The 15358-nt window shown below is 48.6% G+C and overlaps 1 protein-coding gene and 1 non-coding gene across 3 annotated transcripts in view; one reads left to right on the top strand and one right to left on the bottom strand.

The window, feature by feature from the left end:
* Positions 1-15358, bottom strand: part of PDIA5 (protein disulfide isomerase family A member 5) — an 88810-nt gene that overhangs the window by 20077 nt on the left and 53375 nt on the right. For both annotated transcript variants that reach the window (XR_012507257.1, XM_010970911.3), the window contains exon 11: positions 9461-9597. Coding sequence is in view for 1 of the 2 variants with exons in the window: in XM_010970911.3 (XP_010969213.2) it covers positions 9461-9597 (137 nt within the window). In the remaining variant the exon portion in view is untranslated. The remainder of the gene's footprint in view (positions 1-9460; positions 9598-15358) is intronic.
* TRNAT-AGU (transfer RNA threonine (anticodon AGU)) lies at positions 4479-4553 on the top strand. The gene has a single exon. It is a non-coding gene; the product is annotated as a tRNA-Thr (tRNA).

Here is a 15358-nt window from a genome sequence, read left to right as displayed (position 1 = left end):
AAAACCACTATTTTTTCCCAAAATGTCCCAGTCAACATGGCAGGACCCCTGAAGATGAGAGAGTTCATCTTTATATCTTTATCAGGTTCTGCCCTTTGATACCCATCGCCCCGCTGGGGAAGCAAATAGACTCCACACTGCCTGCTGGATTTTATCAGTGCGGGCCAGAGACAGACGGAGACGAAGAACTGGCTCACTGTGAAGAAGAGCAGGGACCAACCCGCGAAGCCTGCCTGAGACACAGGAGGGGTGGCTGGAGGGCATGCCAGAAGGAGCCAGATTCTTTAGCTTGCACTCACGGCTCTCTCCTGAACTTCCAGCCTCGCAGGACTCCCCTGAGTAACAAAGGTGCTCGTTCACACTTTATCTCAGCAGCCCCATGAGACACAGGACAGAGATCATCAGAAATGATGGCTCCAGGAGAAGGGGTAAATTGGGGTCCAAGAGCCACCGTTAAACCAGATGGGATTAAGAGGTGGATCTTCTGGCTGGAGCTCCCGTCTCTGTGCCCACATGAGCTGATCTTTTCCCTGAAGTTCTGTCCACCAGCACCCAGCCCACTTCATTACAGCTCCCACCCCAATGGATGAGGCCTCTCCACGCAGAGCGTCCACCCGGGCACTGGCCCCTGCTTTGAGTCCCAGTTCACTGCAGCCCCACCGAACCACCTACTTCTCTTCTACGCACAAATGACTTCTCATTCATATACTTGTGACATTTCATTTTGTAGTGCTTCATGACTGCTATATTGCTGTCTTCTCATGTGCAGGGGTAGCTGGGGCATCTTTTTAAATCATAAATCAGATCAGACTCCCCTGGTTAAAACTTCCAATGGCTCCCATCACAGCTGGATTAAAACTCAAACTCCTTACCACAGCCACAAGCCCCACACCATAGAACCCTCCTACCTTACAACCTCAACTCAGGGATCTCCCTCCTGCCCTCTACTCTTTCCTGTGCAGCCTGTGGCCTCTTTCTGCTTTCCTATCACACCAAGCTCATTCCTCCCCTCATGGCTCTTAATGTGCTGTTGCCTGGAACACGATCTTCCCCCAGGCCTCTGCATGGCTGACCACTTCACATCAGGCAGGCTTGAGCTCAAATTTCACTTCCACAGAGAAATTATCTGACCACCTAATCCAAAGAAGCCTCACCCAATCACAGCTCACTTCCAACCGCCTGTTTATTTTCTCAGCTGTACACAAAACAGCGGGAGTAGTCTGCTTACTCGACTCTCCCAATCCAACTGGGATGTAAGGTCCATATGGGCTGAGTTGTCGCTCACACTCACCCTCACCTCCCTGGTACTGAGGCTGGCGTCCCACGCACTTTGTGAATGAATTAACTGCATGGCTGTATTGTTCAGGTTTACACCAGTGCACACAAGGTTTCACAGAACTAAATTCTTCTGTGGCCAAAGTCACGCCAAATAGTTGGTAGTATGACTAAATGCCTCTATTCAGTAAGACTAGCAGCCAAGTGAGTTACTGTGTGCATACCCTCCCCACCACTATTTATACACTTGCCCTGCTCCTCACTAGCTGTGGAAAACATCTTCGGAAACTTCCAGCATTGCTGGATGTTGTTCTGAAGCTTCCCATGCATTCCCAAGAGTTCTCTTGATACCGTTATGGTTTTCACTACTAGCATCAATTCCCTCTGCTCCCTGAACAAGATACTAAGGCTAGGCAATAAACACTGTAAACAGAGTTTACGACGAGGAGCCTGGCCAGGCACCGAGGAGGAGAGAGGTCTGGGCGAGGAGACGTCTTCCTTGCTGGCACCCGCCTGCCAGGGGGAACTGTGGGTCGTGAGTGGTGACTGCCTTGACCCCAGCCTCCTGGCCTGGCCTTCAGGCTGTCCTGGCTGTGTGGGCCGCGGGAGAGCCAGAGGAGGAGGGTTAGCAGCAGGAGAAGGTATCCAGCTCACTGCGTTTTACTGTCCTGATTGTGACTTGATAGGCCATTAAGTTTTACTGCCCAACTTCCTTGTTGGGTTTTTATCGGCTGTGTAAGTGCACTTAGGCTGATTGTCATGACCTGGCGCAGAGGCCGCCCGTTAGCTCCCAGACCACGCTCTTCTCTGGTTGTGGGAATGTTGGCCTCCCATCAACACCAAGCCTTCAGATTCCTCTGGATTCCATTAACTTCGGTTACACTTGTGATTTTATTACAGGCTGGCTCTGGAGACTTTCTTGGCTCCTGGAACCAGAATTTTCCAGAGGACCAGTTTAATCTGGAAAGCTCCCTAGTACCTGGGACTGTAAAAGGAATCTGGATTTTCCTACCTGCATTCCTGTTGTCTTGCCTGGACCCCAGCTCGGGGCATGCCAGGGAGGTGGGGCTCCTACAGCTGCTAGCAGAAACACTGACGCCTTGCGGGGAGGGTATAGCTCAAGTTGTAGAGTGCATGCTTAGCATGCATGAGGTTCAATCCCCAGTACCTCCTCTAAAAATGAAGAAATCTAATGACTACCCCTCCCAAGAAAAAAAAAGAAAAACTGATAATTTAACATGGTGACACCCTCCCCCAGAGACCTCAGGGCTTGCAGCTGTGTATGCAATGACTTGTACACACTCACAGGCACCCTGGGGCAGACACGCTCCGATGAATGCCTCCACCGATCACACAGCCCTCTTCTTGTGCAAAGAGGAAGTTGGGATTTTGTGTTTCTTTCTTCACATTAGTATAAAATGTAGATAACAAGCTTTTAACATTTTTTTTTCTAGGCTTCTATCCTAAGAAAATAATCTGACATGTGAACAAATCTTTATGCAGGAAAATGTTCCCTGCAGCATGATTTACAATGGGGAAATAGAGTAAACAACTCGAACCTTCAACATTATGGTGATGGTTAAGTAATTTACAGCCCCATTATATAATGGAATATTATGTGACCACAAAAAGCATGTACAAATAAGCATTTTTAATAACATAAGAAAATACAAGATAACGTTAAGAAAAAAGCACGGAAAAAAAAAACTTAATGAATAAAAGGAAATCCCTTCCTCCCACCTGGCAAAAAGATGAAAAATCCAGATGAATTAAAGAATGAAATGAAACAAACAAAAATATTATCACAGAATATAAGGCACTATTTTTATACCATAGGGATGGATTTCTCAAGCAACCCACAAATCCTAGAGGTCAGAATGGGAAAAGGTAGGCTTGCAAAGGGCTCAGTGATGAGACTGAGGCCTCTAGGACTGGGTTTTAATCCTGGCCCTACTTTTTTGGCCATGTGACCTTTGGTAAGTTTCTTGACCTCTTGGTGTCTCCCTTTCCTAACCTGTAAAATGGGGATAATCACGATATCCGCTTCACAGGATTTTGTTGTGAAGATTAAACGAGTTAATCTATGGAAATCTTCAAAGTGCTCAAACAATGCCTGGCCCACAGTAAGTGCTCAGTAAACATTCCAGCTATTAGATGACTCCAAAAATGTAATGCTTTTATACAGTGAAAGGCAGCACAGAGAAAGTTAAAGTAAGCCACAGACTAACAGAGGACATCTGGAACACAGAAAATAAAGACTAATATCCCTCAGTATAGAGCTCCAGGTCAAGAAGGAAAAGACCACCCACTAGGAGAATGGGCGCGGGGCCGGAAAAATTGGTTCACAGAAGAAATATGGAAGGCTGATTGCTGCACAGAGGGATGCTCACCTCCCTGGAGGCCAGGGAGCTGCGGACAAGTTGCCCCTTGGCCCAGTTTAGTAGGAACAGAAATGGCTGAAAGCATCCATGGCTGACGAGGATGCAGGCTCTGTCATGCACTGCCAGCTGTGCTGAGACCTTATCTATCAAAGCTCAAGCGCACTCACCCCATGGCACAATAGCTTCCCTTCCAGAAGTCAGTCATAAACATTTAGACACGTTCCCAAATACTTATGTTTACAAATCTGCATTGCATTGTTTGAACGAAGATTGCAGACAGATGTCTATCAACAGGGGAATGGTTTAAAATTAATGGCATATGTAAATTATAAAATACTATTCACAAGTTTAAAAACTGAGGTAGATTTATATGCCAATATCTACATTTATACAAAAACTTCTTCAAGACCTCCTTACTGGTGAGTGAAAAAATGCAAATCACACAAAAATGGATAGGAAATGATCCCACTTATGTTAAAAACAAAAACCAAACCCTGTTGTTTAGGTAGAAATAGGGGAGGAGAATAAATCTTGGGGTGGGGGATGGGTGGGGAGGGGACTTGAATTATCTGCACTACATCCTTATGTAGCCCTTAAACTTTGCAGCACCAGTAACAAGAATGTCATCAATATTGTTCTTAAATTACTTGTGCAATTAAAAAATAAAAGTGATAGCATGAAGGAGTTTTATGGCAAGATGGTTACACAAATCTACACACGTCAGAGAAAAAAGTCAATTTAACTGTATGTTAATTTTAAAAATAAAAGTCAAAAACAAGTTAAAAGTAAAAGAAAAAGTAACTAGAAAAAGTGAAGCCAAGCGGAGAGGGTATAGCTCAGTGGTAGAGTGTGTGCCTAGTATGCATGAGGTCCTGGGTTCAATCCCCAGTACTTCCATTAAAAAAAAAAAAAATTAAAAAAACCTAATTATCCCCCCCAAATATACAATGCTATATGTCAACTGTGTATCAATAAACTGGAAGGAAAAAACATTTTTAAAAATTAAAATAAAAAAAAACGAAAAAAAGAAAAAGTGAAGCCAAAAAGTGGAAAGTATTTGCTTCTGAATAATGGGATTACAGGGAGGAGGGTAGAGCTCAGTGGTAGAGTGCACACTTAACAATGCCTGAGGTCCTGGGTTCAATCCCCAGAACCTCCATCAAGGGAAAAAAGAAAAAGAAATGAATAATGAGATTATAGGGAGTTTTCTTCCTTAATCATTTTATACTTCTGTGTAACTTCTAGATTTTTCTAAAGCAATCACCTATTACTTGAGAATAAGACAGAAACAGAGTAAGAAACAGGAACTGTGGGGTTTGACAGGGACCTGCCGCCGAATGCAGAGAGGAGGCCCAGCTCCAGCAAGGCAGGCCGGGCCCGCAGCCTCCAGCACATACCTGCTGCCTGAGACTTGTGGCAAAGAAAACATCTCACCCCAGGCCTGTTGCCAAGGAGCGGACAGACTAGGGCGGAGCTGTGGGTGGGCCACTGCAGCCCTGGGCAAGGGGCGGCAGGGGTGCTCCAGTGCCCCAGCAGCTTCTTCTCAGGTCCCTGCCGGCACCCAGCATCCACGTTGGGGAGACAAGCTGCTGCTCAGGGCACCCCTCCCCGGGAGTCCCACTATGTCCCTTCTACCTCCCTCTGCAAGTGACACTCACTCAGGGGTCATTACAAGAGTACATCCTCCCCTGGCCTAAGGCAGGACTGCAGGTACATGGAGAGGGAGGAGCAGGGGGACATTATTGCAGCAAAACAGAGTGACAACGGAAGACCAGTGACAATGGACACTGACTTTTCTCATTCAGAACAATGCAGAGAAAATCAGAAGGCACCACGGGGCAGCGGCCATTGGTGTCCTACTGTCTTGCCCCCTTTGGACACCATTTCATCTTTGGCAGGATCCCACATCCACGCCAGGTCCCACACTGAAGGCCAACTGGACGGCAGAGGGGCCTGGGCTTTGTCCTTGCCCTGCTTGGTGCACCCACCCCTCCCGGAGCCCACTGCTCATCCCACACCGTCCTCCCCAGGAGGCCTGGCAAATCCTGGATTTTAGGCCAAGGGGGCAAGCCCATCAGTGAATCTCAGTTCCCCCAGCTCCCATGTGTGGAGAGCCCTGCACTTGCTGGGCCTGAGCTTATTTGTTCAATGACAACTCAGGCATCAGGAGTACAGGCTGCAGAAGAATCCGTGTGGGGCTCCTAGTGGACTCCAGCTGGGAGGGAAAGGAGACGATGAGGCAAGTGGAGGTAAGTGGCAGGAAAGCTGGAGAAGCGGGTAAAGAAGTAGGGGGCCAATGGAGGTGTCTGATAATACGCAGCAACCAGCCACCCAGGGGCCTTTCCCACCAAGAACCCAGGAGTGCGGCTCCAAAGGCACCCATGAAGGTTCCAGGCAAGTGGAACCTGGAAAGAGTAACACTGAGCCCTTCCTCTATACAGAAACAAGACTGCAAAGAGAGACTGTGGCTCTTTCTGGGAGTCCATGTCAGGAGAATGTTAGTTTTCTTCTCCACACTCTCCTATACTACCCCTTTACAAAACATGCATGCACTCCTTTTTAATTAGCAAAAAGCCATAAAGATAAATTCAGCTTTTTAGTTTGAGGCCCACTATTTCATTCTGTTGGGATCTTTTAAAATCTCAACTCAATTGTTCAATATTTTAATAGCTTCCTTTTTCCAACTCGAACCGTTGCAGATTTGAAAGTGCTTTGCTTTTTTTTTTTATAGTTTCACCCAAACTGCTGATTAAAAAAACAAGTCCCACCCTCTAGACAGAACCAGGCCAGACTCACAGTCACAGAGCACCAAGGGGACATTCCCCTCAGGATGGCCACATCCCACCTGACTTTAGATAAAGAAAGACACGCTAATTCATCAACGTCGCAATCTCATCCCAAGAAACAAACCAAGCACATCCAGCAATTCTTAGGAGAGTCTATGGTCTTGTATGTTGAGAGATCCCAACTTGTTTTCCCAGGTTTCCAAAATGGTCTGTTTCTAAACCACTCCCTGTTTGGTCTGGGATTGATACCTGTAAAGCTGTGACTTCCAGAATTCACCTTTTACGCACTTTGGAAACCTGAGCCAGCACTGCCAGTCTCTGGCCTCTTGACATTCCTTTTCTCTGGGTCCCAAAGCACCACAAAACTGGTCTCCAGATCACTGTGGGTTCTCTGAAGCACTCCAGCACGAGGCGCACAGCCAGGCAGCTAAGAGGGCGCTGCTGTCAGCTCACCCCTCTGGGCTCCGAATATTCTCTAAGCCACTGCATTCCTTTCCTTCTAAAGCCCATGCTCCTAGGGAAGAGGGGCTGTGTAGAGAGATTACTTAATGCAGAGCCACTCCCACTGGATGGAACTCTAACAGGCAATTCTTAAGAGATGTTCACCTCATGCTTTTGCCCTGATCCCTCTCACTCTGCCAGTCCAACAGAAATAAAAACCACACAAGTACTCACATGCAAAGCCACAGGGCTGGCAAACACCTCATCAGAGAATGCAGGGTCCATAACAGGCAGACACTCACCAGTAGAAGCCTCAGATGTTACCATTTGCTAAGTTTGAAATCAGAGCCCCCTCAACAGGGCTCTCCACAGAGCAGGATGGTATTCATTAATGCTTGCTAACAATGACTAATGGGGAAACCAAAAGCTGCCATCTAGTTTCGAGTTCTCATTCTCTAATTTAGCTCTCAACAACTTCATTCGTTCATTTTTTCATTCATTAAGCCCTTTCTCTATGCCCAAAGGTGACTCGGATTGGGGGTGGGAGAGGAATGAACGAGATCTTTCTGGTTCAGGAAGCAAAGAGGGTGCATTACAAGGGGAGGTTTGCAGGGAAGGTCCCTACAGCCAGGCCCCAGAGCCCAGACCCTGTAAGCATAAGCTACTATGACGGATCACTCACAACCTAAGACTACCGGGAAGAATACAGACAAAAGAATTTCCAGTTTGCAACCAGAGTTCTATAAAGAAAGGGCTTAATACACAATTATTAAATCATTCCCACCTATCTGGTACGTGCTGTTAGGACTCATCAAAGGGGATATATACTCTTCGCACTGTGATGTATAAACCACAAAGCACTGCTCAAACCACTCTGGCTCTTCCAGGAGCTGGTGGGCTCTCTCGACGCAGACCAGGAACACCGACACCTGGGGGTGAAGTTCCCAGGAGGGAACTGAAAACAGTGAGCCAGTGTGTGCCTCTACTGCTGGGGACACAGGCAGAGCGGTTGTACTCCAGATGCAGAACTCCCTGCAAGACTTGCTTCCATCAGCAGCTTGGAGACTGGCCTGGACAGCACATCTCAGCAGGGGGAGCACTGCAGGGCTGCCCGGCGGGCAGTATCAGGTACCTCCGACCACAAGGACACGTTCGCTGAGGTCCACACAGGGCTAAGTGACATGTTCCTACAGCCCTCTCTGTCACTGCCCTTAATCAGGAGGCTTTGAAATTTAGTGGGGTTTTTTAGTTTTTGTGGTCACTTTTCTATAAGTTCAGAAGAAAAGTCACAGTGAGTATTTTCCCTTGGGGTTCTCCTAAGAATTTGGCACTTATGAGAAAGACAGTATTGGGGAAATCTGCACTAGTGTCCACTTACAAACAATTCCTAATTAATCAAACCTGTGTGATACTGCCGCAGGGGAAGGGGAGGGCGGGCAGGGGTGGTGGTACAGGACTCAGAGCAGCACCACTTCTCGGTGCGGCAGTCTCCTTGTCTGCAAAATGGGGTGAATCATACTCGCTTTGTGGTACTGTGGGTAAGACAAAAGGAGATGATGCTGCGGAAAGCCACTTTGTCACCATAGGACAAAACACAACTGATAGTATAAAGATCCCTATGACTAAGACAATTAATTCACTATTCTTGTCACTGAAGATGCCGCTATGGACAGGGTGATTATGACACTGATCCATAAAGTAGTTATTTCTTGCTTTTTTTCCCCTCTTCCACAGTCTCTTACCCACCATCACTGGGCCAAAGAACTGGCAAGAAGCTACGAGAGAATAGCAACCCACACATGTGCACTCTGTCCCTGGTGCTGGGGACCTGTCTTCTTCACCCACTGGGATGGCCTGCCTTTCCCAGGAGCTGCTCCCAGCAACTCTGTGCCCTGGGGCTGTCATCTCCCTGCTCACCTTTCCAGAAACAGCCTTCTCCCTCTTGGAAACAAATTATAATCAATTTTCCATTCTCCATGGGAATGGGGAGGACACTGGTCTAGAAAATTTCTGAGCTAGAGGGCTTTCGGCCAATATTGCAAGCACATTTTATGGCATTCATGTAGTTTCCTGCCTTGATCTACCACGGCCGCCTCAGGCTATGACACACGAGGGGAAGCAGGAAGAAGGCATTCTAGGTGCTGCAGCGTCTGAGGCTCCAGCCCTGGTCTCACTGCGCTCTCTCAGCTGCTGGCCAAGACACAGGCCCTCTTGGGGCCTCAATCTTCCCACCTGTGAATTGAGGAGTGATTGCTGTCCTAGGTAATATCGAAGGGCCCTCCCAGTCCTAACTCCTCCAATTCTGGGAAGTCTACTTGCATTTCCTGACTCATGCTGACTTTGAGGAAGCCGCTGGGGCCCTCCAGGTTGAGCTGGGGGCCACAGGGGCCTGAATGGGACTCCTGTGCTGTTCCCACAGTGATGCTGGGTGGACTATGTGCGCCGTGAGGGCGGGGCCGCATCGGGCACAGAGGAGGCAGCCGACAGGCAGATGCTCCCTGGACTTGGTCCTAGAGCGGTGACTGCCCTGTGCTGAGGGAGCCGAGGTGGTGGCGGGAGAGGCAAGGTTCCACTCACATGGGGCGTGGAACATGACGAGCACAGAGGAGTGTTCCTTCACAAACTGGCCAAAGTCTTCATCGGTCAGGTGATAAACGGAGCCGCCCTCATCTGCCCAGGGAGTCTCGGGGACCTGGGGCTGTGGCGGCTGCGGACTGGAAGACCAAAAATAGGCAGAGCTCAGAGCAAGCACCGTGGCCTGAGCAGCCCTCACCCACTCTGGCTCGGCACTGCTGCTTTGGGGGCTCACCGGGCAGGAGCAGAGGGGCCAGTGGTCAGCCCTGCCCACCTCCACCATGCCCTCGGAGCCCCAGGAGCGCTCAGCTGACATCCTATCACAAAGAGCAGCTTTCAGCTGTAGCTCTAAAGGCAGATCAGGAAACCTCGCCTCCCCCCAGGAACCTGTGGGTTTATCAGTGTCTCATGCTCTTTCAAACGTTCAGCCAACTGGCAATAGCAGTACACAGCAACAGCAAAGAGAGACCTCTCGAAAAGCTAACTGTTGTGTTGAGTGGTGCCCTGCAGGGCAAGGACTGGGGAGAGGAAATAATAGAAAGGAAAAGGTGGTGGCTGAGGAGGGAAGAGAGAGGCCAGGTATCCAAGAAAGACCAAATCTGGCCAGGGAAGGGCTGGGGGCTAGGAAGGGGATGCTGCCACCTGGTGGGTGCGAGGCGTTCACTGACCAGTGTGGGAGGAAGGTCATGATGAGGAAGAGTGGGGCCCAGGGGAAAAGGGTGGGGGCACCCTAACTACGATGGCATCCAGGATACATCACAAACCCTTCCTGGAGACCAGGAACAAAGTTACCTAGTTCTTCAGAGGCAGAGTGCCAGAGCAGAAATAGCCAGGCTTGGAGGTCAGCCCAAACATCCCTGCTCTACCACTGCGAGCTGCAAAACCTCAGGCTGGTGCCTAACCTCCCTGGAGCCTGCTTCCACTGGGACCACCGTGTGCTGATACCTATGCACCAGCTGCGGTGACAGGGGAGGCTGGCAGCTGCCCTCTCCTGCTGCAAAGTTGAGCACAAGACTGCTGGTGACACAAACTCCCTGACGATTCACCGCCATAAACACTTTTGCCAGAGCACCTTAACTGCTGCTTTGGAAAAACCCTTTAAGATGACAAATGTGAAAAGACAACTATTGTTTCCTGTCTTTGAGAGCCTACAGTAGGAAAAAGTGTAATGTTCCAGCAGCCAGGGCTGTGAATTCATGAGAGCAATGTGGTCCACTCAACAGACTCTGCCACTCTCCCATGTAGCAACACAGTGGAAGCTGACCCCCCTACCCAGGGCAGAGCCTGGGTCTGACGTCACTTTCAGAAGCCCTCTCTGGCCTCAGCCACTCTGGTCCCATGCCATGGGGGTGGCAGAAGGAGGGCAAACTACTCTCAGCCCATGCGCATCCCCTGTCAGATGGGGCTGGTGGCAAAATCAAGCTTCAGCATGAGTCACCAGGCAGACCAACAATAGGAAACCGAGGTTCTGATACTTGGACTCAAAACACCAACCCCCCAAAACACCACCAATTCCACTTTAGGGAATTTACCTTTACACCCACACATAGGCAAAATTATGTACACTCCAAGGTATTCACTGTAGATGATTTGTCAAACCAAAGACTAGAAAAACCCAGTGCAGGTAAACCAGCCCATCCACACCAGGGGGGGCTGAGCGTGGTAAAGAGAGGCAAGGAAGTGCTCTATGCTCAATGTGGAGAGACTGCTGAGATGTACCCAACAGGCCACAATGTGCTAACTTTTGCATAAAACAGGGAGAGATAAAAAATACCGATTCACATGCACGTGTATCTGCGTAAAGAAACTAATTAAAGTTGTTACCTCTAAGGTGTAGAGAGGGGAACAGGATGGAGGAGACACGTAAAAGCAAGACTTTCCAATGTATAATTTTTAAGTATCTTTAAAAAATTATTTTAATTATGTGAATGGAATCTATTCTAAAATTAAAATCATTTTTTAAAACCCAGCAAGAATATACACGCAGACTGGAGAAGCCGTGGCGCAGCAGCAGCACAAACATATGGAAGCGTCTGAGAAACTTCTAGTTAAACATGGAGGACGCACTCCAAGACTACTAAAATAACAGCACAAGAAAAAAAATTCAAGTATGAGCTCCACAGAAGCAAAAAGAACAGGAATGAAGACAACAGCGAAGAGAGAAAAGGAGGTCAGTGCAATTTTAGAAGCTAGAAAACCAACTTAGCAAAAAAACATCTGCCTTTCTTAGAGAACAGAAAGCTGAGGTGCTGTGTGCTGGGAGGGGGGCAGGGCATAGGAACCACCTTAATATGCAAAGGCTCTGAAGGACCAAGAGGACCCCCTTGAAGCAAGGCTGTGGCCCGGGGCTGAAACAGGAGGCCCTCAGATCTCCTCTCCAGCAGCCAGGTGAGTCCCCTCTCCCACCCGTGGACAACAGGAAGCTTCCTCTCTGGACAGGACTGCAGAGCTGGGCAGAACGGTACAAGGGCACTGTTACTGAATCATGCTTTTTACCATCTCTCTCCTTCAAGACTAGGGCTCCCTCTCTCACCTCTGTACCGCCTGCACCTAATACAGAGCAGATACCCAATAAACACTTTCTGAATCAATGAGACAGTGAGAGAAGAATGGCTAAAGGAACTGGAGGAGTCTAACTTGCAGAAGAGGAGACGTGGGGACACAACAGTTGTCTTCAAACATCTCAGACTGCACCGGGAAGAGAAACTAAGATTTATTTTCTGTGGCTCCAAAAACGAGAACCAACACTAAGTAGAAGTTTCAGAGAAAGAAACGTCAGCTCGACAGAAGTAAGAAACTTCTATCTACAGCAGATGAGAGGGAAAGAGCCGAACTGGGAGTCAGAAAACCTGGCTGAGTCCTGTTTTCCTCCACGTACCAGCTCTAGAGGCTTAGGCAACAGCCTGACTAAAACAGCCACAAGACAACGTATTTGTAGGTTTTCCTTTATCTGCCTTGCAGGTACATCTAGACAGATGATGGACATGAGATACTTTGTAAATGTATAAAATACTACCCAAATATTCCTAGACATCATTCATCATCTAAATCATAAACATCGTTCAAACATGAATGGACAACCTCACAATGAGTTGAGGCCCTGTTTAAGTGGGACTGAGTGACCACATCTGTCCTAGAGGTAAAGCAACATCAAAGGGAACCACTGGGGGCAGATTCACTGACATTCCCTCCCAACCCTGCAACTCTGATTTCTCGGGCTCTCCAGGCCTGGTAAGTTCACACAAAGCAGGTCCTTGCCTGAGGCAGGTGCACGTGCTGTAAATAAGAAGATGCAACTCAAAGCATTACAAGTCAAGAACGCTTTGTGTTTGTTTTCAGTCCACCTCTGTTTAAAAATACACAGGCGGAAATGGGTAGCTCGGTCAAAATGGATTGCCACTTTTACACACTCCACCTGCCCTGCCCAACTCAGCAGCATGAAACCTGCAGAACGGAATGAGAAATGTAGCTGCCAGGAGTGCCAGGAGCACCAGGTGCACAACCACCACAACCATCACATCTACCCTAGAGCCCTGGGGCACTCCAAGACACCAACGATGCCCTGTCTGGCCCTCTCCTCAGAATCGTGTGTCAGAGGGCGGGATCTAGGCTCTTCTCTCCCAGGCTTCTGAAAGTCATCCAGAGGAGGCCGGATCCACCCTCATCCTTCTACACTGGGCCACCATGAACTGTGAGCAGCCAACAGAGAGGTCCAGGGAAGAAATGCAGGGCAGCAGGAAAGGTGGGATCACTGCTACCCACTCACCAGGATTTGGGGGAAATCTGGTGAAGACTTAAAACACCTGGAACGGGAGGAGGGTATAGCTCAGTGGTGAAGCTTAGGATGCATGAGGTCCTAGGTTCAACCCCCAGTACCTCCATATATATATACATAAATATACACACATATATATATGTATGTATGTATATATATAAATATATAAATAAAACAAAACACCTGGCATCAAGAAAAAAAATACACAGAGCTAGGCATATGTTGAGGGGAATCTAAAAGGAAATTTGCCAAAATATCACAACACATTACCTTTGGGTAGCTGGGGGGAAGGGCGCTTTTCCTTCTGTTTAAGTATTTAAGCTTCTCAATAGTAACATATCTCACTTGAATAGCCTTAAAATCAAAGAAGACTTTTGAAAATTCAAGCAGGATGGCAGCACAGTGACACTGTTGGGCCTTGCTGCCCCTGCCCCATGCTCCACGAGTGGGCTGCAGTCATGCCTCCGGAAGAGCTGCCCCCACATGTGTGCCCCCCAACACAGTGATGATAGGTGGTTGGGCGGCTTGGTAGGTGCCCTCCCTTCCCCAGAGTTACCTCACCAACCTTCTCAGCCTGGAGACTGGAGACCCACGGTGAACCAAAAGCTGCTAACAAGGTCTCCTTCCCATGAGGGGTGAGACCAGGGAGGAAGGCAGTGGTGGGCAGTGGGGAGGTGCCAGCCAAGGACAGGGATGAGGAGGCAGCCTGGGGGCGGGGGGGCAGGACAGAGTCTGATGGAGGAGCTGGGCTGGTGGTGCGCAGAGAGCAGGGTGGGGGACAGAGCAGCAGCTCCAGTAGGGAGATAATAACGGGTCTCAGAAACTCCACTGACGTGCTCCCCTGGTCTAGGGTTAGCAAGCAATTCTGAACACTTTCTAAAAAAAATAATAAACCGTATTCTTCCAAGAAGGTATGAGTATATTTTGAAACCAGAAAAGGTTAGAGAAAGGGGAGGGAAGCAGACAGACTTTATGCTCAGGTGACAAATGAGACTGTCATTTGTTGAACCTTCTCACAAAGCAGAATGAGATACGTCAGGCAGAGGAGGGGACATGCTTATTACCAAATGAAAAAGGAAAGCAGGGGTGCGAGGCCCCCGGTAAGACAACTGAGTACAGGATAATGGGGAGTGGCCTTCCCGGGTAACAGGCGGAGAGGTAATAGATGGAGACAGAGATGTGAAAATGCTTCCAAGAAATAAAAGATGCCATGCAAACGTGGTTCTGCTGTTGTTTTATCTCCTGGGCCCCTGGGAACCGATGGAACAGAAGATTGAGAGTTTCAGCCTTTAGAATTAAACAGCTTGTTTCTTGGAGGTTTGTGGGGGGGGGGGTTGTGGGGGAGAGGGGAGGTACAAAACTTATCCTCCTTTCCCATTCTGAAAATACACATTTTCAACCTCCATCACGTTGGGTAACTAATTCTTTAACCCTGTGCTGCTGCAGTAACAAAGTAATAATGTCAATAAATATCCACATGCTGGCAATGGTGGGAGAGGCAGCGGCTCCAGCCACAACTTGGAGGAGCTGCTGCCGGGGGGCCAGTCCTGGCCCTGCCGCTTGCCAGCTGTGGGAGCCAGGACAAGCTACTTCATCACTCTGCTCAGCTGCCCAGTTCATGAATTAAGGGTAATGATGATATCATCCTTGCGGGGCTGTTGAGGACTCCATAAGAATCCACATAAAGTGCTTGAAACAGTCAGCCACAAAGTGACTCTCTGTGCCCAAAATGACAGCAGCTATTATTCCAAGGACTGTGCACAAATAGCTACACACCAGCAGTGACTGGCAAGTCCAGACTGGTGACAGGCAGAGCCCAGAGGAGGTGAGTGCTCTCGGAAGGGAGAGTTCCAGGAGAGCTTGGGCCATGGGGAAGGAGTGGGGGAGACAGACTCCCCGTCCAACACAGGGTCGGAGCATCACGTCAAAGTCACACGCCGAGCACGGCAGGGGCTCCACGTGCAGGGTGGTTTGGGTTATAAGGATCTAATCACATTAGAAAACAGGATCACAGGTTGCTCTGAAGCAGTGTCTGCAGGGATGCATGGTGAATGGCAAAGCAAGCTGCAAATCTAAGGCATTAGGACACTTCTTAGCTTCACAGCACCTAATACAGTGCTATGTTT

Source organism: Camelus bactrianus, chromosome 1, assembly GCF_048773025.1.
Source record: "Camelus bactrianus isolate YW-2024 breed Bactrian camel chromosome 1, ASM4877302v1, whole genome shotgun sequence".
Lineage (NCBI taxonomy): Eukaryota > Metazoa > Chordata > Mammalia > Artiodactyla > Camelidae > Camelus > Camelus bactrianus.
The sequence above is the reverse complement of the archived record's forward strand: the minus strand, read 5'-3'. Positions and strand labels throughout refer to the sequence as shown.